The sequence below is a fragment of the Aphelocoma coerulescens genome, chromosome 4A, assembly GCF_041296385.1.
Source record: "Aphelocoma coerulescens isolate FSJ_1873_10779 chromosome 4A, UR_Acoe_1.0, whole genome shotgun sequence".
Classification (NCBI taxonomy): domain Eukaryota; kingdom Metazoa; phylum Chordata; class Aves; order Passeriformes; family Corvidae; genus Aphelocoma; species Aphelocoma coerulescens.
The window spans coordinates 6,401,275-6,425,113 of record NC_091018.1 but is presented as its reverse complement, the minus strand read 5'-3'; the positions used below and the strand labels follow the sequence as shown (position 1 = coordinate 6,425,113).

General features: G+C 58.1%; 1 protein-coding gene across 2 annotated transcripts in view; it reads left to right on the top strand.

Annotated features, from left to right (window-relative positions):
* Positions 1 to 22,156, top strand: part of STARD8 (StAR related lipid transfer domain containing 8) — a 48,932-nt gene extending 26,776 nt beyond the window's left edge. Inside the window, exons 1-14 of one of the 2 annotated variants that reach the window (XM_069015112.1) lie at positions 3,782 to 3,983; positions 12,406 to 12,477; positions 13,825 to 13,906; positions 14,967 to 15,030; positions 15,317 to 16,656; positions 17,297 to 17,470; positions 17,929 to 18,088; positions 18,343 to 18,541; positions 18,673 to 18,883; positions 19,054 to 19,168; positions 19,436 to 19,651; positions 19,872 to 20,089; positions 20,249 to 20,425; positions 20,534 to 22,156. In XM_069015112.1, coding sequence (XP_068871213.1) covers positions 3,911 to 3,983; positions 12,406 to 12,477; positions 13,825 to 13,906; positions 14,967 to 15,030; positions 15,317 to 16,656; positions 17,297 to 17,470; positions 17,929 to 18,088; positions 18,343 to 18,541; positions 18,673 to 18,883; positions 19,054 to 19,168; positions 19,436 to 19,651; positions 19,872 to 20,089; positions 20,249 to 20,425; positions 20,534 to 20,651 — 3,219 coding nt within the window. In that variant the 5' untranslated portion in view covers positions 3,782 to 3,910 and the 3' untranslated portion in view covers positions 20,652 to 22,156. Of the gene's footprint in view, positions 1 to 3,781; positions 3,984 to 12,405; positions 12,478 to 13,824; positions 13,907 to 14,966; positions 15,031 to 15,316; positions 16,657 to 17,296; positions 17,471 to 17,928; positions 18,089 to 18,342; positions 18,542 to 18,672; positions 18,884 to 19,053; positions 19,169 to 19,435; positions 19,652 to 19,871; positions 20,090 to 20,248; positions 20,426 to 20,533 lie in introns of those variants that run through there. The other variant, XM_069015111.1, reaches the window with a different exon arrangement.
* The last annotated feature ends 1,683 nt before the right edge of the window (positions 22,157 to 23,839 follow it).

Genomic DNA, 23,839 nt, shown 5'->3' with positions numbered 1-23,839 from the left:
CCTGAGGAAGAAGCCTGAGTCTTGTGTCTCAGTTTCTTTGGCCACAGTGGTTGGAGAACGCAGAGATAGCAAGGTCAGGAGTCTCAATGATTGCTGTTTGATAAGGTTCACTGATATTTTATTGGTGGTCTCCAAGGACAGAAGGAAACTTTGTGAGTTAAGAATGTAAGTTTTGAATTAAGGGTGTGCCTTGGCAGGGCCACGTCCCCCCTGAGTGCTCAGTGCTGGCTTGGGATGGAACCCAAATCCTCGGAGATCCCAGTCTCTCCTCACTGCCAGTGCCCACAGAGATCTTGGCTGTCCTTGAGCTGCTCTCTGGCTGTGCTGGCAGAGCCAGTCACCTGGCCAGCTGCTTCACCTGGGATTTACCTGCTCTCAGGTGGTTCGTGCTGCTCCTTGAGCAGAGACTGAGCTGTGAAGGGCTCCTGGCAGCATGGAGGATGTTGTGTAAGACTGGGTTCCATGGATTATTGAGCATTTGTGTTTCTTGGCCAGGCTCCTCAGCCCATTGTGGCATGGAGTGATGCACTGGTGGCTTTGTCAGTGCTTTCCCTGTTTTTCCAGCACTGCTCCCCTTCAGCTCATCTCCAGCTCTGCCGAGGTCCTGGGCGGGGATGGGCACAGGGGTGTTTTGCAGTGGAAGTGGGGGAAGATGCCGTATCCCACCTCTCTTTCTGGGAATGCTCTGAAGACCAGAGAGAGCAAAGATCAGCTCCTGCAGTCCCGCTTGGTGCTCTCAGCCTGAAGGGACCTTGTGGCACTCCACAGTTCCTGGGCAGGTGGGAATGAAACACTCGGTGAGCAGCCGGCGGGAAGAGCAGCGAGTCCTTGTGTGTGGCGGTCACGGGTCAGTGTCACCTGTCACATGCCAGTCAGGGCGGTGCAGCATGGCCAGCCGTGTGCGCATGGCTGTGGCTCAGGGAGGCGGTGTTGGGCGAGCAGCCGTGTGTCCAGGCACTGGGACTGGGGCTTTTGGGCAAATCAAGATTGGGCTGGGGTGGGTGTGGGGGCTGGGGGCACATGCTGCTCATCCCCAATGATGCTGAGGTTGCTGAGGTGCGCTGGGGCTTTGGGTCCCTTCTGAAAACTCACATGTGAGTCAAAAATTAGTGGTCATAAAAATAGATGGGTGAAGTTGTAGGAGTGTGTGAGCTGGCTGATTGACCACAAACACGTCAGCCAGCAGCACTGAGGAAGAGCTTTGCTGAGGCAAAGGCTTTCTCAGAAGCACCAGTGGGGCAACTGCTGCACACTGCTGGGACTGGAAGGGAGCGTTTACTTGGGAAAAGATGAGCATTTTAGAGTGTTCTTCTGAAGGACACAGTGCTGACTGCTGGGGATGGCTCCCCTTCTATGCACAGCTACAGGTGGGGGTTTGGCTGGGGAGGTTCCTCCCTGTGTGATCGCAGTGGGTATTCCCGAATGACTCTCTTCAGGGCAAAGTGTTCTTAGTATCACCCCTGGGAAGCACTGAGCACCGGCTGGAGCCTTTGCAAGCCCTGGCATCAGCCCACCATCAGGAGGGGATCTGCCACCCATGAGCAGCCACATCCTCACCAGGTCTGGCTGTGAGCACCAGCGAGGCTGTTGTGCAGTTGGGGCCAGATGAGAAAACCCCAAGCAGGTCTTGCTGTGACAAATCTTTTCCTTACAGAGGGGCTTTCTCATGGAAGGGAAGCTGGAACAAACATGCCCGTTCCTGCCAAAGGCGCTGCTCTGCCAGTAACTGGCCTCTGTTTCCTACTGCAAGTGGTTGGTGTATGGAACTGGGGCTTCCTGCTGCCTGCTGACCCCTGGGCTTCTCCTTGGCCTGACCCCGGGAGCTGTTCCTCTGCTCCTGACCCTACTGTTGGCAGCCACCGCTCCGGCTCCGGTGTGTTCGGCGTCATAACTTCCCGTGAGCCGGAGTAGCTGTGCCAGGGTTGTGAGCTCCTGTGCCTGTAAATCCCTCAGAAGGCCGAGAAGTGCTTGCTTAATTAACCAGACTGAGGAAGAGTTGTTTGAACCATCTCTGGGAAGTGTTTCACCTGTCTTACAGCAAAGGTCTTGGATTTGGGACTGTCTTTTGGCCACGGAGCAGCCCAGATCCCTTCATGCATTCTTGGATCCTTCCCGATCCATGGCTGTCCACTGTGTCCCGCAAGGCTCTGCTTGCCTTGGCTCCTCAGAAATGCTGTTTTTTACGTAAAGGGCCCCATTTTGGTCTCTGCCCGGGTGCAGGGTGGGTTTGGCTGTGGGAAAGGACACCGACAGACCTGGCTGTGCTGGATTCTCCAATGGGAGGCAGACAGATGGGACCATGTAAGCTGACTCTGCCATTCCCATGCCTGGTCTTCCATTGGGATTCAGCATCTTGACTGTCAGGCCAGAGCAAGAGCCTCTAATATTGCTTGAGGCCAGATTTGCATCCTGTTTTATAATATTCCCTGACATTCCCCACATTCCTGGCAAGGAGACTCCTGTATTTTTTTAAAATGTTCCTTTGTCTCTTTGAAAAACTGTGACATCCTTTAAGACTTCTTCAAAATGTCGATATCCTGCTGTCCTGGCATCTCCTGTTAGCTCCATAAAGCACGGGCAGCCTTGAGTTTCAAGTCCAGCCCCAACAATGTCTCCTTCCAGTTGGGAGAAAGGGGAAAAAGAACGAGGTGGACCATGTGCTTCTGTTTGACTCAGTGACCTCCCTAAGCCTGATGTCCCTGCTGTGTTTCCCCCATCTGCAGGTTTCACTGCCCCCCATGTTTTTGGGGTGATAGTGGGCCTGAGCTTCCATCGCTGCCACAGCCTTGTCAGGACAGCGAGGCCTGACGGGCTGGGGTCCCCCCTGGGGCCTGGGTCTGCAGGGTCTGACCTGCGAGGTGTGAGCTGAGGGCAGGCGGGATGTTTTCCAATGTCGTATCCCTGGATAGGGATGAGAGACTGGGAATCAGAAACAAGGTGAGACAATGCTCAGCTGCAGGGATCTCACAGCTCATTCTGAGAATGATTTGTGCCAAAGCACCGGTTTGGGAAGGGCAGGCACAGGGAATGTGGTTTTCACTGCGGACACTAATCCTGTGTCAACCGCAGCTTCTTGCTTGGACTGTGCTGACCCTTCTGCTTTGGGCTGAGATGTGAGCCGAGTCCTGCTGCATGGGGAAGAAGCATTCCCAGGGCAGGTGGAGCACGCTGGGCTCAGCACAAACCAGAAATTTGTAGGGAATTGGGTGGTTTAGTCTGGATATCTCAGATTGCAGGCACTCCTCCTGTTCTTGTCCCTGAACCATCTTTTTGAGCTTTTATTCGTTTTTGGTATCTTGAGGGACTGGGAAATTTATGATGGCTCAGCCTTGGCTGTCAGTTTTCCCGTCCCTTGCACACTGGCAACAGCCCCTGCTGTTTGCCAGCAGCGGCCCGAGAGGAGCCTCAGCTGGGGCTCACAGCCAGTGGTTTGAGTGGTTGACGTCTGATGATGAGAGGGGGTTTTGGGGTGTCCATCCCTCTCCTCCCTCGCGGTGTACTGCCGGACAGTGTCAAACTCCCCATCGGCCCCGCTCCCTGGAGCCGACACGGTGCCGCCCTGCGGGACACTTGGCTGTCAGCCCTCATTTCTGCGGTGGAATGGGAAGCTGCAGCTCTCCTGGCTGGGCCGGGGTCCCGCGCTGGGCAGGACAGCCCCGGCTGCCCGTGCTGTAGCGGGGCTGGGAGCGGTACCGGATGGAGCCCTCCCCGCTGCTCCCACCCCCGCCGCGGCGCTCAGCCCTGCGGGGCCGGGATGTCCTGTTTGCCGGGAACACGTCGGCTCGGCTCGGCACGGCACAGCCCTGCGGGGAGAAATTGCAGCTCTGCCATGGAGTGCCTGTGGGAAGGGCTCTTGCCGCCAGTGGACAGTGCCGGGTGGCCGAGGACGGCATGAAGGAGGCTGGAGGTCATGCTGATACTTTTTTCTGCATTTAATCCACGGTTTCCAATGAACAAAGCCGGGATTAACAGCTCCTGCCATGGTAAGTCTGCTCGTGTCCCAGCTTTGTGTTTGGATTGGGATGCTGCAGCCAGCAAACGCTCTTGGGGGAGGTGGGAAAAGCTGTAAAATTACCTTTTTTCTTGTTAGAAATTCCTTGTAAGCAGCGTTTCCTGTGGAGCAGCAGGGCTTTTACACAGGAGGACGAGTGCAGGGTTCAGAGGTGTCGCTTGTGTTCTTGTTAAGTTGTTGGGGTTTTTTTAATCTTTTCTTGGAAACCAGAATTTCCTTCACCTTTTTTCCCCTGGAGTGCTCTGCAGCTACCGCCCTGCGGGAGCGTGTGCCCGGAGCAGGGCGGCAGCGGGGTGTGCAGGGAGCCCTGTGCCCCGGTGGGACACGGCGCTGGCACCGGGGATGCGGCTGAGCGGGGCAGGGATGAGAGGGGCGATGGCAGTGGCAGAGCACGGGCTGGCCTCAGTCACTGCGCCTGGGGCTTTTCCTTCCCCGCTCTGCTCCCCGCTGAAGAGACCTGCAGCCCTGGCAATATTTGGGTTTATTTCTGCCAGAGCCAGCCAGGCCGGTGGGAGCTCGGGGAGCGCCGCGTGCCAGCTCCTTCTGATCTCCGATTGTTTCCTGAGCCCGAGCCAAAATCCTGCTCCTGCCAGGCAATGAGGGCGGCAGCCGGCATGGCCAGGGGTGTGATGGTGCTGGTGCCAGCCGTGCTCTGGGATGTGGCAGCACCTGCTGACACCAATTCACTGATAGAAGGGCAGTTTTCAGAAGGAGGAGAGGAGGAAAGAGAAGGGAGCGGGATTTGGAGCTGTGGGGTGGGGGTGGAAATGCCCCCGGAGCTGTGGTGAGCGATGCCCGAGTGGTGCCGGTGGGTGTGGGGTGCCGCAGAAGGGGGTCCCGATGGGAGAGACCTGTGAGCTGGTGACAGCCCTGCCGCGGCGCACACAGACCTGCGTCCCCCCGAGAAATGTCCCTTGGCTGCATTTTGAAACTCGGAGTCTGGGTTATGCCTCCATCTGTGGCTGTGCCCGGAGGGGTCCCTGCACGGATGGGGGTTCTGTGCCTGCACCTCCCACGGGCTGAGGGGGGGCCTTGGGCTCGGCTGCACATCCAGGACTCCTTGGGGTTAAACTCCTGAATTTGGCAGATCTTTCTGATGTGGGATGGGATTTCGGGAGTTTAGCATGGAGCACGTGCAGGCACCTGTACTTCCCCGGGGTGGCAGGGACCGATCGATAAACCAAAGCTGAGGCTGGTGGGGAAGGAGACAGGATTTTGTGCAGAGCTGGGAAATCCTTGATTTGGGGTTATTTTTGTATTGCAGCCTTTAAGAAGGGAAGAAGAGAGCCCTAAAGTAACCCTTTGTGCCTCTGCTGCGAGTTCAGTGCCTGTTCCTTCCTGTGAGGGCTTGTGCCCATGCCAGGGCTGTGGCAGTGGCCACCGGCTGGGTGTGACAGCCGTGGTTTGGACTCCCTGTCCGTGGGGGCGTGTAGGGCTCCCACCAAAGCTGCTGGAGCCTTAGCATTCTTCAGCCAGGAATGGGGTGGGTTTGTGATTCTATACAACATGGAAAAAGCTGCAGCAAGACCACAAGGGAATAATTGCTCCAGGGGTTCCTCTGGTAACACTCGTGTTTATGCTAAATAAATGCATAAAAGTAGGAGGGAATTCCCTCGTGTATTAAGGAAGTAACTGTTTTTTAGTGCCTGGATTTAGCAGTGGGAGCTGGGGGTCATTCCTCGGCATGGGAAGCAGGAGAGCAGCTGCAGCAGGTCACATCCATGGGAGATGCAAATGCTCCAATGGGTGATTGGAGCTGAGAGCTCCCTGCAGAGCCAGAGCTGCTGCTGGTTCTGTTTTTTTAGCAGAACTGTTGGTGTTTTCCTTTGACTTGGCCTTCCTTGGCCTTTGGTGGTGGCTGGTGTTGGGTCTCGTGCAGCCTGGGGCGAGAGTGCTGTGCCGCGAGCAGCACCGGCGTGCAGTACTCCGGACATTGACCTCAGTCCATGCTGGCTTTAATGCTCTTCCAGGTGGTGAAAACTGGACTTTTGTTGTTGTCCATGTAAAGAAACGTGAAATGTGATCACTCTTCATGGGGAGGTGCAGCCTGGCTGGCACCTGTGGTGGGTGATGGATGCTGTGCCCGGCGCTGCTGAAGCTCTGGCACTGCTGGCTGCCCTTGGAGCGACGGCGTCCACTTGTCCAAACAAAGTGCGTGTGAGATCCATGGGACGGTCAGCAGGAAAACAGTGCAATTTTTAGAAAGGGTGGACTGCGGGATGGGCAAGATGGATTAATTTTCTTCAGTATCCAAGTAGCTGTTTTCATCTTGCTCCTTGTGGATGTCTCATGCCTGGAAGTGTCCAAGGCCAGGTTGGATGGGGCTTGGAGCAACCTGGGCTAGTGGAAGGTGTCCCTGCCCATGGCAGAGGGCCAGAATGAGATGATCTCTAAGGTCCCTTCCAACCCAAACTATTCTGAGATTCTCTTCTGGATTTCTCTTTCTGGGTTCAGCAAACACCAAAGAGAAGGCAGGAACTTCACCCCAAGCCTAGATCTGACAGAGGTGGCTGTGCTGGCACTGACAGATCTTCTTGGGGTGGTGCACAGGGTGGGCTGGAGCCAGAGACTCTCTCTGCTCTGAGCTTGCTTTACCATTGCCTTTTCAGAGATGGAACCCCAGGTTCCTGCTGGGCTTCCCCTCAGACATGGGGGGCTGCTGCTGTGTGCTCCTGGCACAGTGGGACGGTCCTGCCCTCTCTGTTGCTCCTCTGGGGTTAGAGCAGCTGCAGAAATGCAGGTAGGGGAGTCAAGGATGGATCAGGGTCCTCACCTTCCTGGCCCTTTGTTTCTGTTCCTCTTTCTTTCCATCCCTTGCTCCCCCCAGACATCTGCTCTGCAGCTGCAGCCCAAGCAGTGGGATGTGTAACCCCTGAGCTGCTGCAGCGCTCCTGCTCCCACGTGCTCTGGAGCTGCTGGGAGGAGGTGTCCTGTAGGCCAAAGGGGCTCCAGGACTCTGAGGGGCTGCCTGGGGGAGCAGGAACCTGTAATAAATATGCTGTAGGACATTCCTGTAGCCATCACAGTAGTGCCAGGGGACGCTGACTTGGGCTCTGCCACCCCACTGTGTCCTGCTGCCAATGTCCATCAGACAGCATGTCCCAGACCCTCTGGATCCTTCCCTCCTGGTGCATCCCATGCCCCTGAGCGTGGCTGTCCCCTGTTCAACCCTGCCCTGTGGGGTCTGTGAAGATGTGTTGGTGTGAAGAAAGGACTTGGGTTAGTGGTGGCCTTGGCAGTGCTGGACTCGATCTGAGATGGCTTTCCCAGCTTAAACCGTTCCATGATTCCAATGAGGATCCTAAGCCTCATTTGTTTGTGGCTAACCTGTCTGCTTCAGTGCTTCCTTCTCATCTTTATTAAAGACAGCACTGGCTGCAGACCTGAATTTAAGTTATTCTGAGGGATGCTTGTAGAAGCAGAGGTGTTCCCTGTGCAGATTGGGCCCAGCTCCTCTCCCAGGCGCCAGCCTGCGAGGGCAGGAGCTGCTTTTGGCTGGGCAGCATCACCTGGGTTTCCTGGTGGCTGCGTTCCTGCATTGTGCAGCACAAAGCTCTGCACACTGTGCGTGCAGAGGGCTGGCTGAGCTTTTAGAACAGAATAAACCAGACCTGAGGCTGCTGTTGGGCTCGTTTGAGGGGAGGAAACAAGAGCTGCCACATCCAGCTGATAAGGGTGGTCACACACAGCCCTGGAGCCCAGCCGAGGGACGAGCAGGGCAGAGATAAGGCGGGGGAGTGCTCTGGGCGGCTATGACAGTGCTGATGGGGATCTCTGTGCCCACCCGGCGTGGATTATGAACCAGATCTGATCCAGACATCCAACAGCTACTGTCTCCCTGCCCCGTGGGGGCCAGAGGGGTTCCTGTCTGGGAGAACAGACATCACCCAGCAATTCCCATGCAACCTCTAGGATCATATTTACCCCTGGATGTCCCTTGTGTTCTGCACCACACAGCAGCTGTCTGGGACAGGAGTGGGGTGGCAGAGGGCTCTGGTGCCATCCCCCTGCCAGGTGCCATCCCCAGGGAGCGATGCCCTCAGACATTTCAGGGCTGGAGGTGAAGGAGGCATTTGAGCAATTCCTGGTAGGTGACATAGCAAGGAGCAGTTCCGAAAGCTTATGAGACCTGTTTACTGTGTGAAGGTTAATTATGGAAACACGCCATGTCTGGGACAACATCCAACAGCATTCCTCATTCCTGTCCGTGTGCCCTGTCCATGTCTGTGCTGGCAGCTCCAGAGCCTCTGCACTTCGCTGAGTGGAGCTGGGAGCTGGAAGCAGGAGGTGCCCGTGTCTGGGAGATGCCCCTGGCTGTGTGGGGCTCCATGTGCCTCCGGCCCCAAGAGCCCAGCTGGGTGGGCAGTGAGTCCCAGCTGTGCCCAGTGCCATGGGGGCATTGTGGAGGCTTCCTCCAAAGCCCACTGGGAGGGTCTGGGATTGGCCCTTGGCTGCTGTGGGAGTGATGTCCCGTTCAGGGAGGCAGCTCTGATTTCTTCAGGCAGAGTCAATCCCTCTGTCCCTGGCCATGCCGGGCCTGGTACCTTTGGCATCAGTAGGATACACCTTTCCCATGGCACACCTGCCTCAGCTCCTGTTCTCAAGCAGTGAAGGCACATCCCCCTGGTTCAGGAGAGGTGTTGGGACTTTCTGTCATTCCTGTAAAAGGCCAACAAGGAACTTCTGCTTACAGCCAGGAAGGAAAGTCCCTGTTGTAGGCAGTTTTATTTTCAGGCAGGATGGAAAGAAATCACAACAAAATGAAAGAAAAAAAAGCAATTTTCTCCTCCTGGTGCTGGGGTTGAAGCTTCCCCTGCAGTGCCAGGCAGCTGCTTCCAGCTTTCCATGAGGTAACGTGCAAGCAATTTTGTGGCGGGGTTTTCTCCTCACACACTAATTGGCTGTGTGGGATGTTTTATGGGGATTTGGAACCTTGCTGTGGGAAGCTGGGAGCCTGGCCTGGGACTTCTCCTTAGTTTTGATTGTTGAAGTGAAAGTGCAGAGCTGGGGTTCTGGGAAGTGACTTTCCTGCCTGGAATTCTGCTGGCCTCTGGTGTTCCAGGTTGCTAATTTTAGAGCTTTTATGGAATGTCCCAGGCTTTTCCCTGTCCATGCCTGTTCCAGGCCAGGATGGGGTGGATGGAGTCCCAAAATCACTGGAGAGAGAGCTGTCAGGCTCCAGACACCCCACAGCCATGAGCCATTCCTTCTGGAGCTGCCAGTGGGCTGCACCACGGAGATGCCACAGTGCAGTGACTGCAGGAAGGGGATTGGGGAATTTTGTCCTTTTTTTTCCACTTCAGTGTTAGTTTTCATCCTTTTTTTCTGGCACAACGGGAGCCTCTTCTCTTCCTTCGTTTTTGATTTCCACCCCGTGTTGGGGGGTCAGGGTTCCCTGGTTGGGGGTGCCCAGGCTGGGGGGAGCTGGACCCACTTGGGGCGTGTCTGATGGACCATGGTGGCACTTGGGTTACAGTCCCTGCCCCTTGCTGGGTGCAGGGGATGGGAGAGCAGCTGTGGATGCCTTTCCTTGGGAAATACCATCCAGCCTCAACAGCTGCTAGACAAGGGCAGAGGCTTTGCTGGGGGGGTTCTCTGGTGGGTTGTGCACCATTGGGAGCTTTTTCCACTGAGGGTGTTGGTGCTGGTTTCCCCTGCGGGGATGTCCAGGTGTTTGCTGAGGACTCACCTCCCACGGAGAGCTTCCTCTGGAGCATGAAACATAATGGGGCTGCTGGTCTGCCTTCCCTGCCTGCAGTCAGGAAGTTGGTGGGATTTATCCCCTTGTTTCTCAGGGATGCATGGACTCTGCTGGTCCCCTGTACCTGCACCTCCTGCTATGCAGCTGAACGGGATGATTTTTGCACCGTTTAAACTGCAGATCTCAAAGATACTGAGTTGCTATATGCTCCTGGAAGTTGTCTTCTGACCAGTGGAGGCAAGGAGATCCTCTTTGTGCCCTGCTGAGGGTGGGTGTAGTGTTTGGTGAGCCTATATTAGACATCAGAGAATCCTGGAGACGTTGGAAACCCATCTCTGTTGCTGCTGCCTGGGGCTCAGGCTGAGCTGGGTGGGAGGTGGCAGCAATCCCTGGGGTCAGGCTGGATTCCCAGTGGAGGCTGCAGCCAGGGATGTGTGGTGGCCTCAGGTCCCATCCCCCTGCCCTGCCTGTGAGGTTCCTGCGAGGTGACAGGGAGGGCTGGGAACATGGCTGGAATGGGTGACCCTGTGCCCAGCGTCCAGCCATGCCTCATGGCAGGGGTGTTTGCCTGCCCGGCCTTTCCTGCACTTCCCTGGGAAAGCACGTCCATGGGAAGGGCAGGAAGAGGAGGAAGCTGGCTGCTGACTCCCTCTGGGACAGGACACTTGGAAACCTTTTCTGTGACAGCACTTCTACGTGAGAAGGGGTCAGCTTGGGCTGTCAAAGCCCCCCCTGCTCTAGGGGCCTTCTCCCTGTCTGAGGGGCTCTGGGGGGATGCAGGACTTGCCACAGCGGGGACCTGGCTCCCAAAGAGCTGAGGAGAGGCGGAGGCTCGGGGCCCTGGCCCCCAGCCAGCCCCTGCGTGGGGGAGGCGGCGGAGGGAAGGAAATGTCGTGCTCTGACTCCGCGTTTCCACCAGGATGAGCGGTGGCCGAGCCCAGCCCTGCACAGAGCATCCTGCTGCAGCCCTGGCCCGGCTGCTCCTGGCCTGACGGGGCGGCTGTGGCCACGCTGGGTGTCACCGGGCTCCGGTGTGGTCCCAGTCGGTGCCCGGACATGCTCTGGCACCAGCTGAGCCCTGCTGCGGGCAGGGGTAAGCGCTGCCACAGCCCTGCTCCTGCTGCCCTCTGCCAGACCCATCCCTGGGGCAGGATCCATGGCACAGGTGGGAGGTTGGTGTTTTTGCTTATGGCTGGGGGCACACAGAGCTGCAGTCGCTGTCTGGGATTGGCCCCATGGAATTTCCATTGGGAGAGAAGGGGGAGCAGAGTCGAGCAGGAGCGGGAACTGGCAGGTCCGTTGGCAGGGGCTGTGGGAAATGCCTGTCCCTGGGTCCTGTCCACCCCAGGAGTGTGGGAGGGATCTGCTGCCAGAGCTGGCATGGCCAAAGAGCATTCCCAGGGACCACCAGTCCTGGTGCCCTCCTGCTGGACAGATGCAGCCATGGGGTGCCCTCCCCACGGGGTGTCGGGTTCTTTGGGAGGGATGTGGTGCTCCACATGGACCAGCTGGCCCAGGATAGCTCCAGGGTTGAGTTCTCCACTGGGATTGCTGGGTCTGAGCCCTGTTGGGGGCAGAAGGGGTCAGCCCTGGGTTTTGGCAGGACTCATGGCATGGCTAATGACAGCTGTGAGGTTTGGACCCAGATCCAGATGCTCATTCCAAAACTTCTTCCCAAAACTTGCCAAGTATTTGGGTCCAGGTTTTGGCTCGGTCCTGTCCTGAATTGAGCTGCTTATTTGGAGCTTTTTTTTTCACTGCTGTAAGTTTGGAATTGGGAATGCAAACTGTAGCCAGAGCTCTGGGCCGAGGCAGTGGGCGGATGGGGATGGAATCGGGGTATTCCAGTGCTGGGTGGGTCTGGCCTCAGCCCACTCTGTGCCGGGTGGTGCCTCCAGGAGAGACAGGCCAGACCCTGAGGCTGCCAAGGGATTTTCTGCCCTTGAGGTCAAATGTTGTCACCCTCAGCAGCAGAAACATCATGGGGCCAATGGGTGCTGACACTTGGCAATGACTTGCTGTGGCTGTGGGAGCTCTGGGCTGCTTTCCCTCAAGTTCTCTAAATTGGAGGAATTTCCCAGGAAATACTGCTGGCTGCTGAATGGGCTCATTTGGGTGAGGCTGATCCCTGAGTGAGGGGTAGGAACCAGCTGGGTGAGGGGTGGGGAACCCCACCAGGGGTTTGGTCCCCACTGGGATGAACACCAGCTTGAAGAAGAGGTGGGAAGGGCTGGGTGGTGGGAAGGAGGTGGGGAGGAAGGGCTCCTTTGTCACACTTTTCTGGGGGATGTTTGCAGAAGTGATCAGCCCCGAGCTTTGATGAGCTCTGAACTCAAGATTACAAAGAAAGATCTTCCTCTCCTGCCTGGCCAAGAACTGTGTTTGGTTTGGTGGGTTCAGAAACAAAATGTTTCATCAGAAGGTTAAAACTGTGTCTTGTGGCCCTGTCATTCAGGTGGCATCACTGTCACTTCCTGCTCTTTGCCTGGTCCTGGCAGAGAGCTGCAGCTGAGCTGTGTCTGCCCAGGACCCTGCTGCTGGTGGGGCCCCCAGCTCTGCAGCCACGCATCTCCTCTGCTCTGTGCACACGGAACGTGGGCTCGGTGTCAGGGCTCTAGGGGGAGTAGGCTGCGTTCTGGAGGCGTTGCTGCTGCTAGTGGGATGCTCAGGCTGGTTGTTTGCTTTCTTCCAGAAATTGAAGCCAAGAAAGCGTGTGACTGGCTACGGGCAGCGGGATTCCCCCAGTATGCCCAGCTGTACGAAGGTGAGAGCTGCCTCCTGCCACTGACCCTGCTCTGTACCTGCTCAGAGCCTGTATCTCATCCAGATTCCAAGCGGGGCTGCAGGACAGCGCCCACAGCTCCAGGGAGAGGAGGGGACAGAGGGAATTGTTCACTTGATTATATTGAGTGTGTGTAACACTTTGAGCCCTTGGCCACGGCCTGGAGAACCAGCCAGTTAACTTCCCTGCATTCCTGAACTTTTCCCCTTCAGGCAGGGCTCTGAGGAATCCTGGGGCGGCTGCTTCGGCCAAGGGCAGCCAGGCTTTGGAGAGCCATCAGCTCTGAAGAGGTTGAGGGAGTGTTTGCCATGGGTGGGAGTGTAGGGGCAGCCAGTGTAGGTAATGTGGAGAGCGAGCTTGTTCTCTCTCCTTCCATCCCTCCCCATTCCCACAACCCCTGCCCTGCTCCAGCCTGCCCTTCCTGAGCACTCAGCGAGCCCTGCCTGGAGCAGACCGTGTCCCTGTGCCTCCCCGGTCACGGGGCATGGGCATTACCCAGCCGGCGTTCCTCCTCCCAGCTCCTGTGCCAGGCGCCCAGGGCAGTGGCAAGGTGGCTGTGGCGGTGGCTCTTGCCTCAGGCTCAGCTGTGTTTACTTGGAAGCCGTGCTGGGATCCTGGTCCTGGCCGGGGCCGGTGCGAGGAGTGGCGGCTGCAGCCGGCCCCGTCTGGCTGGACAATAGCGGGAAGCGGGGCTCTGGCGGCCGCAGCCACGGCCATTGTTCGGCTGGGCACTTCCCCCACCCCCTGCAGCACCAGCCCCCCGGTGGTGCCTTTATGAGCAGCATGTTTGCTGCCAGTGCCTATTTTGGGGGACAGGCCCCACGTGCAAGGACAGGCTGGGTTCCTGCCGGGACACCCAGCCCCAGGTGCTGGCCCCAGACAGTGCTCACAGCTGGGCAGTGAGGAGCCGTGCTGGTGCTGGAGACCAGGAATGAGCTAACCCTTCTCCAGCCTCTCTCTACAGAACTTCCCACATCCTCCAAGTGTTTCCCTCTATTTCCCTTCCTGTGGTGATAACACTCCATGGCTTCATGAACAGATGGATTGAGACCCTTGGGGTGGAGGGTCCAGGTCCCACATGCACGATCCCAGCAGAGCTGTCCCTGAGTGTACAGGCATGAGCAGAGAACTGAATGGAGGCCCTCAGGCACCATATCACCCTCAGCTAACATACCTAGAAAGAGCTGTGCCCAGGGACCCTGGGCATGCACCACCTCCAGGTCTTCTCCAGCCACTTGGGTTTCTCCTCTTCCCATGCCCGCTGCTGCCCTTTGTCTCTGATGGAGCAGCTGGCTCGGGATCTGCCACTGATGTCACTTCCCTTCCCAGAGTCATCATTCCCTCTTGACATCAGTGCTGTGAAGAAGGACCACAGCTTCCTGGACCAGGATTCCCTCAAATCCCTGTGCAGGTAACACTCCCTTGCCCCCCTGCACATGGAATCAGCACGGGGATGTGCCACAGACAAGGGCAGCTGGCCAGGCTGATGGGGCAGTGGGTACTGCGGGGTGCCTGATGGGGCAGTGGGCACTGTAGAGTGGGGTGCCTGATGGAGTGGTGGGCTCAGTGGGGTGCCTGCCTTGCACCCTGGCTGGGCTCAGAGCCCGTTCCAGCATTCTGGCTCCCTCTGCAGTGAGAACTCAGTCGTTCAGACCAGGGAGCGTTGCTGGTGTTGGGTGGTTCCAGGGAAACAACAGGTTTTTACGCTCCGTGTGACGCTGGTCATTCCGGTACCGGGCAACGCAGCCCGGCCGGGCGTTTCCACCTGGGCACGGCGCTGCAGTCCGGGAGCAGCCGCGGGAGCTGCCTGAAGTGGTGTGCAGGGAGCAGCGTGTGGGGGACTCAGGCAGCCAGAGCTGGCACCCAAAGCAGGCCACTGACCGGATGGTCTGTCTGGACAGGCCGTGTGTCACTCAGTGCTGCTGAGGGTGACTCAGCCCTGCCTTGGCTCTCGGGACACGTCATCACAGCCGTGTCCCTGCGCTTCAGCGCTGTCCCTCCCACTAGAACAGAGAAGAGGCGGGAACAGGGTCTGTTTCTTATTTCCCAGCAGAGAGGCTGCTGTGCTGGGCAGGAGGGGATCCCCGCGCCGTTTCCTGGGTGCAGTGAGGTAGGAGGTGATGGGAAATCTCCGCCTGTCCCTCCCTCTCTGAGCTTTCAGGTCCTTTAGTCATTCCCTGTCTGGGGCGCAGGAGCTTCTGAGGTGATTTTGCTTTAATAATCTGGAGCAGGTCACCCCTGCCCACTTGCAGAACCAGTAGCCCCAGTAGCTGGCATGGGCATGGCCTGGCTTGGGATACCATCTGCTGGTATTGTCCCCTTGTTGGTTAGGTGTGCCTCTGACCCGTGGAGCGAGTGACAGGTGACAGGCACAGCCAAGGCTCTGAGGCAGGAAAATTAAAAGAAGCCAAAGCCATCCCTGTGACCGCAGCAGGGCTGGGACCAGGGTAAAGCCGCTCTGTTTCTTGCAGGAGGCTGATGACCCTGAACACCTGTGCCTCCATGAAGCTGGATGTTCATTTTCAGCGTAAACAGGTAAGTCATGGATCTCAAGGCAGGTGAGGGGCTGAGGGATGCAGGGGATCATGTGCTCGATGGCAGGGCAGTGTCCTGGTGAGCTGCAGGACTGCCCTGGGCACAGAGTGGCTCCTGGAGGCCTCTGCTGCCAAAGGGGTCCCGAGCTGGTTAAAGGGACTGAACACGCTGCTCCTCCTCCCCACCTGGCTCCGTGCTGGTGCCTGTGCCCCTCTGAGGTGTGGGGATGTGCTGACCCTCCTTGGCTCCAGCCAGCTGATCATCCCCTATTCTCAACTGCCCACAGAATGAAGACTCTGAGGAGGAAGACCTGTGTGCCATCAGCAACCGGTGGGCATTCCAGAGGGACAGCAAAAGATGGTCCCGGGTGGGGTCCGCTGATGTCCTGTCTCAGGGCTCAGAGGCCCTGAGCTGCACCATGCACCCGGTGTCCAGCCGTGAGAGTGTCCTCACGGACCTCAGCACCAACCCCGAGGCCACGTCCCTGCACAGCACGGGCAGCGTGGGCAGCATGGGTGGCACGGGCGGCACACTAGGCACTGCGGCCACGCCGTCCGAGCCCGCGTCCCCCCTCCGTGCCACTGTCAACGCCTCCAGCTGCTGCCGGAGCGAGGGTTCTGCGCAGGAGCAGCCCTCGGGGCAGGGAGGGGGCTCTAAGGAGAAGCTGAAGAAGCGACGGTCTCGCAGCTTCCTGAAGCGGATTGAGTCCCTGCGGAGGAAGGACAAGCAGAAACCCAGCCCAGACAGGAGGGTGGCTCCACACAGCAGCGCCACTCTCCCACCGGGATGGGGCTCCCTGCAGAGTAACGGGGACCTTGCAGCCACGAGGACCAACTCCTCTAAAAGAGGGATACCTGCCTCTTTCCACAGCAAAAAACACTTCTTCTCAGTATCGTACAGGACTAACCGCCTGCTCGGCCCCGCGGGCACCAAGGGGAGCTCTGACCCCAAACGCAGCGGAGTCTACCTGGAGGACTACGACACGGCCACTGCTGCCGAGTGCCAGCGCCGGGCTCGCCATGGCGATTGCCTGGTCTATATCCCCTGTGACCACAAGCCCGGCACCTTCCCCAAATCCCTCTCCATCGAGAGCTTGTGTCCCCTGGGCGGCAGCTCCCTGGCCCACTGGAGCGCAAGGAGCGCGGCTGTGGGGCTGGGCGAGGGCGGCAGCAGCAGCAGCGTGGAGGGCTCGTCTTCCCCGAGGGGCTTTGCCTGCCGGCGCCGGGGCTCCTGCAGTTCCCTGGGCAGCCGCGTCAGCGTCTACGACAACGTGCCGGAGTTCGGCAGCAGCGAGGATTTCTGCAAGGACGGGGAGGTCACCTTCGAGAACCTCGACGACATCCTGCAGCACATGTGGGGGCTGCAGCAGAAGGTGGAACTCTGGTGTAAAGCCATCTCCCCTGGCCTGGATGGGGAGGAGGGGGGCGAAGAAGAGGAGGATGAGGAGGAGTCGGACTCGGGAGGGGAACCCTCCAACCTGCATTTCGAAGAACAGTCCATGTCGGATGTTGGCACCTCTGCCAGTGACTTTGATAGCACCGGGAACTCCCTCAACGAGGCTGAAGAGATTGAGACACGGGAGCGCCGGGATTCGGGGGTGGGAGCATCACTCACAAGACCCTGCAGGTATCAGAGAATCCCAAGATGGTTTGGGTGGGAAGGGAACATCGAGACCATCTCGTTCCACGCCCCCTGCTACGTACAGGGACACTTGCCACTAGACCAGATTGCTCCAAGCCCCGTCCAGCCTGGCCGTGAACACTCCCAGGGACGGGGCTGCTGCAGCAGGGAGGGGTGCACAGCCCATGGGTGTGGGGAGCAGCGCCGGATCCCGTCCTCGGGGGCTTGGACGATCGTCCCTTCCCGGGAGGCAGAAGTGGGCGGAGCGGGGGAACGCTGCTGGAGCCGCACGGTGCGGGCAGGGGAGCGCAGCGCGGGGCGCTGGTGCGCTCTGGTGGCCGCAGGACACCACTGCCACCGCTGCCAGCACCTCCAGCACGGACACCGCTGCCGGTCCTGTCTGCCTGCACAGACCCGTGATTCAAAGGTTTTTCATTAACTAATAACAAGCGTAAACGCAGGAGGCACGTGCCTACCCTGTGCCAGTGTTCCCTGGGGCTTTCCCCAGGAGAGCTACGGCTGCTGCCGAGTTCTGTGGCTTTCCTCACCCAGTTTGGCTGGTGCTGGAGGGTGACGTGGCAGTAACCATGAAGGAGTAGAGAGCAGTGGGGGTTTCCTTAGCTGGGAATGTCCCGTGTGTCCCCAGAAAGCTGCGTTGGCACAGCTTCCAGAACTCACACCGGCCCAGCCTGAACTCGGCCTCACTGGAGATCAACCGCCAGTCATCGGCCCAGCTCAACCTGCTCCAGAAGTGCTCCCTGCTCCGGCTCACTGCCATTATGGAGAAGTACTCTGTGCCCCACAAGCAGGCCTGGACGTGGTGAGCTGGGGCGCGAGGGGGACCAGAGTGGGGCCCACAGGCTGCAGCTCACGCTGTGCCCCCTGCCTGGGCAGCTTTGGGGTGTGGAGGGGAAAAGCCAAACCAAGGGCTTTCTGCTCTGGCAAGTGTGAGCCAGGGCTGAGCCCCAGGCTCCTGGCATCATCTGGGCATCCAGGGGGGCTCCTGGCATCATCTGCCACTGGGGGGGCTGCAGGTGTTCGTGGGGCATTAAAAGTGCTGCAGCAACATAAGAGAGTGGGACAGTGGTTTATTTTCATAGCCAAGTGTCAAAGCATTTTGGCTTAATAAAAAGTGCTGCCATTCCTGCTGGGAAGCTGCCTTGCTTGTACTGCAAACACTGTAGAAATGTGTGTGTGTTCCCAGGGTCCTGCTCCCCCTGTGAGGGGGTACTGAGGGCACCAATTGTTGTATGGATGTCTCTTTGTCCCACTCTGCAGGACTGTCCCCAAGTTCATGAAACGGAGTAAAGTCCCTGACTACCGGGACAAGATGGTTTTTGGGGTGCCACCCATCGTCAACGTGCAGCGGACAGGGCAGCCCCTGCCCCAGAGCATCCAGCAGGCCATGCGCTACTTGCGCAGCCAGTGCCTGGACCAGGTGAGGCCATGGCTGCTGGGCAGCAGCACTGGGGTTTGGGGGGAAAAAAATAGCCTTCGGGGTCCTTTTGTTCACCTCTTGTGGTGTGTGCTGAAGTGGGAGGGTGGGATTGTCTGTGGGAACCCAGCAGTGTCCCCTTGGCCATCCCTCACTCTGGGTTCAGGGATGAGCACTTTGGCGAGGGAGTGTCATTGCCTGTCCCACGGGTGCCCACCCAGGCCTGTGCCTGCTCACCCCCTGCTCTGCCCCGGCAGGTTGGCATTTTCCGCAAGTCTGGGGTGAAGTCCCGGATCCAGGCGCTCCGGCACATGAATGAGACCAGCCCCGACAACGTCAACTACTCGGGGCAGTCAGCGTACGACGTGGCCGACCTGCTGAAGCAGTACTTCCGCGACCTGCCCGAGCCCATCTTCACCAGCAAGCTGACTGACACCTTCCTGCAGATCTACCAGTGTAAGGGCCGGGCTGGGGGCAGCTCGAAGTCTTCGGGGAGGAGGGTCCCTCCGTTCTGTGGACGGAGGTGGCGGGAGCGGGTGGGTGGTGGCCGTGGGGGACGCGCAGCTGACGCTGCCCCGTGCTCGCAGTCGTGTCCAAGGAGCAGCGGCTGCAGGCAGTGCAGGCCGCCATCATCCTCATGCCAGACGAGAACCGGGAGGTGCTGCAGACCCTGCTCTACTTCCTGAGCGACATCGCCTCAGCCGAGGAGAACCAGATGACGGCTGGGAACCTGGCTGTGTGCCTGGCCCCCTCCATCTTCCACCTCAACGTGTCCAAGAAGGAAAGCACATCGCCCAGGTAAGGGCTGGCTGAGCTCCAGTGCCCCTTCCCTGCCCGCTGTGGGAGGGGGCCAGCAGGGAATGCTGAGACACGGGGTGCTCTTGGCTCTGCTCTGTGACACCAGTGAGAGTCATGGGGGTCTAGAGGTGCCCACTGGTGCCAGCACTACCCGGCATATGTATCTATAGGGCCATACACAAGAGGGGAACCATGGGGAAACCAGACCAGAAGGACCTCAACGAGAACATGGCTGCGACGCAGGGGCTCTCCCATATGATCACTGACTGCAAGAAGCTCTTCCAGGTGGGTGGCAATGGTGTCCCAGCCCAGCACTGCCCGTGGCAGGTGTGACCTTCCTGGAGTCCTGAGGCGAGGATAGCTGCTACCAGCCAATCAGCCTGGGGCCAAGCCCAGCTGCATCTCCTGGGGCAGGAGATGGTTCAGGCTGTATGTCCATCCTCCCCACTCCCTTGGGAATGAGTTATGGTTCTCTGTCTGTCCAGGACCACTCACAGAGTCCCCACAGGATCCCTCTGCCTTGCTGAACATCCGTGTGCTTTTGGCTTGCAGGTCTCCCATGACATCTTGCTGCAGCTGAGCAGCTCCTATATGGCCGCAGATGCCTATCCCCATCCCCTGGCTGACTTGGTGTGTCAGGGGGAGAGCAAGGATTTACACTCCTACTTTGAGCAGAGTGTCCAGAACCTGCTGAAAGAGTCGTCAGAGAAATTCAAGGGGTGGCTGAGCACAGCAGGGCCCCTGAACACAGAGCTGTCCTGCAAAAAGGTAAATGTCACTGTGTGGAGGGGCTTGAGAACATGCAGGGAAATGTGTATGGGGTGACGTCTCCAGTAGCCAGAGCAGGTCTCACCCCATCCCTCACTGGCCAGCAGATGGGACTGCGCTGCTCTGTGGCAGTGGGAGCCATCAGTGAAGCTGCTCAGGGGTTAGCACTGGGGGTCCTGCAGGACAGACAGTCTGTGTGACCCCCACCTCATCCACTCAGGTTGGGGACGGGCACCCTCTGCGCCTGTGGAAGGTCTCCACAGATGTCGAGGCCCCTCCCGCCGCGGTGCTGCACCGGGTGCTGCGGGAGCGTCACCTGTGGGACGAGGACCTGCTGCAGAGCAGGGTGGTGGAGGCGCTGGACAAGGACATGGAGGTGTACCACTACGTGACGGACAGCATGGCCCCGCACCCGCGCAGGGACTGCATGGTGCTCCGGTGAGGGCGGCCGGGACCCGCGGGGGGTCTGGGCTCGGTTTGGTGCATCCCCTCTGCTCCAGCCCCATCTCCTCCAGCCCGGGCTGTGTGGGCTCCCCCGGTGTCTGATCCTGCTGTGGACCCCATGGTGGGCACACGGCGACTCCTGCTCTGTTGCAGGCGCTGGCGCACGGACCTGCCGCGGGGAGCCTGCCTGCTCAGCTCCCTCTCGGTGGAGCACGACAAGGTGCCGGTGGAGGGAGGGGTCAAGGCCATCGTGCTGACGTCCCAGTACCTCATCGAGCCCAGCGCCATGGGCCGCTCCCGGGTGACCCACATCTGCAGGGCTGACCTCAGGTAACGGGGCCCTCTGGGGAGGGGATGGAGCAGCAGGATGTGCTGCTCCATGATGTTGCCAGGGTCTCTCCTGCCCGCTCAGCCCCTCCTGCCTCTTCCCTTCTCCAGGGGCCGGTCTCCCGAGTGGTACAACAGGGTCTTTGGCCACCTCTGTGCCATGGAGCTGGTGAGGATACGAGACTCTTTCCCAGCCCTGAGTCCCAACGGCCCTGAGACAAAGATCTGAGGCACCAGGAAGACGCTCTGTCCTGTCAGACATGGACTTGCCAGTGGATCCAGACTGGGGCTCTCAGCAGGAAGCATGGCATGGACAGTGCCCGTGGAGGGGGAGACAGAGGCACATATTTATAAACATCCTTTCACCCCAGGCTGGGCAGTCCTGTCCCACAGCCTGGGGGCTGTGGGGCCGCAGAGGGGAAGCTGTGGTGTCCCTCAGGAGGGGCTGGGGAGCAGAGGGAAAGAATGACCATGGCGTGACCCCTGGATGCAGCCTGTGGCAGGAGCTGGGGCCCCCCACACAAGCCAGGAGCAACAGCAGGGGCAAAGGAGCGTGGAGTGAGGTGGCAGGAGCGAGCGGGGAAAATGGGGCCGTGTCTGCAGGTCGTAGAGTGGGGTCGGGAAGTGGAGGGTGGGGAGTGAGGAGGGGATTGCGTGTGGTGTCACCCGGTGGGGACAGCCAGGGAGTCACTGTGTGGTAGTGGAAGGGGCTGCTGTTCTGGGAGGAGGGGGCTGCCTATCGATACATAGGTACAGCTCAAGTGCCAGCCCCTGTTGAGGGGCAGATGGAACCTGTCACAGCATTGGTGCTGAATTCATGGAAGAAGCAGCCCTGTACTCCCGTGCCTTGCTCTTCCTTGGCTAAAAGCCCTCTCTCTGCACTGGGTGTCACTGGGAGGAGGGGTGGATGGCCCACGTTTCAAGCCCAGGCCATCACTCAATCAGCTGACCTGTTACTTGCATGGGGCAGGATGTTGCTGGAGCCCCAGAGCAGCCGCCCCTCAGTGGGAAGGGGCAATGCCTGGAAAGAGGCATCGAGGTGGGGAGAGACTCCCCAGACCCGCTCCTCCTTTGTGCTGCTCTCAGTGTTGAGGGCCATACCCGGAGAGGAAGGAGGGATGGCAGGAGGGGCAGTTGTTTGGGATTCGCCCCTCTTTGGGCAGCTACACATGGCCCATGCCCACCTACTCCCTGCAGAGACATCCATTCTGCTTTCCACCCCTTCTTCCTTCCCTTCATGAAGGAACTGTTCACCGGAGCTGTGAGCACCCAGGAGATGACCTGGTTTCTCCATTCAGGCAGGAACCCAAATTCCCAGACGTCGTTCCAACTGGAAGGCAACACGACCCATGAGCTGGGGACCCCCAGTGTCAGTTTGGCCGTAACTGTCTGTCTGTCTTTTGGTAAAAAAAAAAGCACAAATCAGCCTCTAGTCCGTGTTTTTATATATATGTATTATATATATATATAAAAATATAACTAACATGTGGGGGAGTGAAATTTCTCCTGATTTTTTTTAAAGTGTTTATTTTTTTCTATCTATAAATACTTGTACAGGTGGAATGTTAATATATAACTCTGGTGGCAGAGCTCAGCACCAGGTGATGCTCACTTAGAGCTGGGTATTTTGTATTTAAGGGACTTTTGTTTTGTATCATATGAAACTGCAGCGGTTGTTTGACTTGGATCGGGGCTGCTCTTCCCATCCGTGCAATTAATAAACTACTAACAAGATCTGCTGGCTGATGAGGAAACCTCTGTGCTCAGGGCTTCTCCAGCATCGGAGCAGCCCAGGGCTGAGCACTGTGCGGCCTTGGGGCTGCCCCCGCGTGGGTGAAGAGACTCAAACCCAGCATTTCCCATATCCAGCTGTGCTCAGGGCCTTGCCAGGGTTTGGGGTTCTCCTGGCATTGCCACCTGCAGCAGGGAGAACAGCGTGAGGAGGAAGATCAGCATCCAGCATCAGTGATGCCGGTGAAGAAGAACCACATTGTGCTGGTGAATTCCCTGGAGCAAATGCCTCTCTCCACTGTTTTGGAAGCGCTGGTGGGAATAGAGTAGAATGTGCTGGAGTAGGTGAAGAATGAAGGTGCTGAAGGCTGCAAGATTCAAGCCTGGAGAGGAAGAAATCCCTCTCTGAGCTTGGCTAAATTGTGGGATTGGCAGCAGCGAGACTGCTCTTGCTTTTAGCACTAATGGGGGCAGACACAATGCGGCAGCCCTGGCTCATCCCAAATCCACCCATGGCCAGGGCTCCAGCACTGGGTTGGAGAGGGTACCCTTCCCATCCTGGGGTGGAGGGCAAGGTGGCATTTCACCTTCCAGGGCCCCAGCAGGGTGGCTGTACTCCATGGACCCACGCAGGCATCCCACTGATGGAAGGGGGTGAGCTCTCAGGGACCCCCACTCCCACAGGGAACCCTGTCCTGCCTCACAATGTCCCCATGCCTGGGTCCCAAGTCCCCAGTGGATTGAATGAAGAGGTTGCCCACCCCTCTGCATGATGCTGTGCTGGGTGCAGACACTAAATAACACCCTAAAGCCTCTGCAAAGCTGGCTGGAGCCATCCCAGGGCTTTTGGGCTCACCCCAGCCACGCTCCCAAATGCGCCCCCACTCAGCACCACCAGCTGATCAATCCAAAAGTGTTTTCCTCCAACCTCTGCTTTGCAGAGACTAACATTTAAAATCAATTTCTTATTGAAATCCTCCAAGTTTCATTAACAGAGATTTATGTTTTTTCCCTGCACATTATTAAAGATTATCTTTTCAAACCTTATAAAAACCAATCCCTATGACTTAGCAAACCTCTGCATCTGGGAAATTACTACAGAGTAGCAATGCCAGGCTCAGTTTGGCTTAATTAGAGATAAAAGGAGAGAAAATCATTCCTTATTAGCCAGTCAGGTAGAAGCTGTACAGTATTTAGAGTGCAAACAGCCCCATTAGGGGGAGGAACATGCACAGTTGTCTTTCATTACAGGTACTTGAAAATGTGCATCTGGGGAAATTAATGGTCATTCTCTCCTTCCAAAGAGAAGCTGCAGCCATTCCAGCTGGCTCTGTGGGCCATCCCCAGCACAGGGGTGATGCTCGTCCAGCCTGACCATTTGCCCATTCCTGGGATCCTTAGGCCATTATCTCAGCCCTGGCAGAAGGATCTCTAAAGGGATTGCTCCACCACAGCTCTCAGTGCACAGGTAGCACCTGGCTGGTGGAGTCTACCTGGCCCCCACCACCTACACAACACCTACCTGGCTGCCCCCACCCACCCAGCGTGCACCTTCACAAATACACATCACTCTGTATCACACCTGGGCCAGGACACGGCCCCCGCGGCTCGGCAACTTCTCTGTCTTCACGGGCAGAATGTTCCCCTTGCCCTAAATCAGCCCCAGCCAGGAGAGACCCTCTTGTC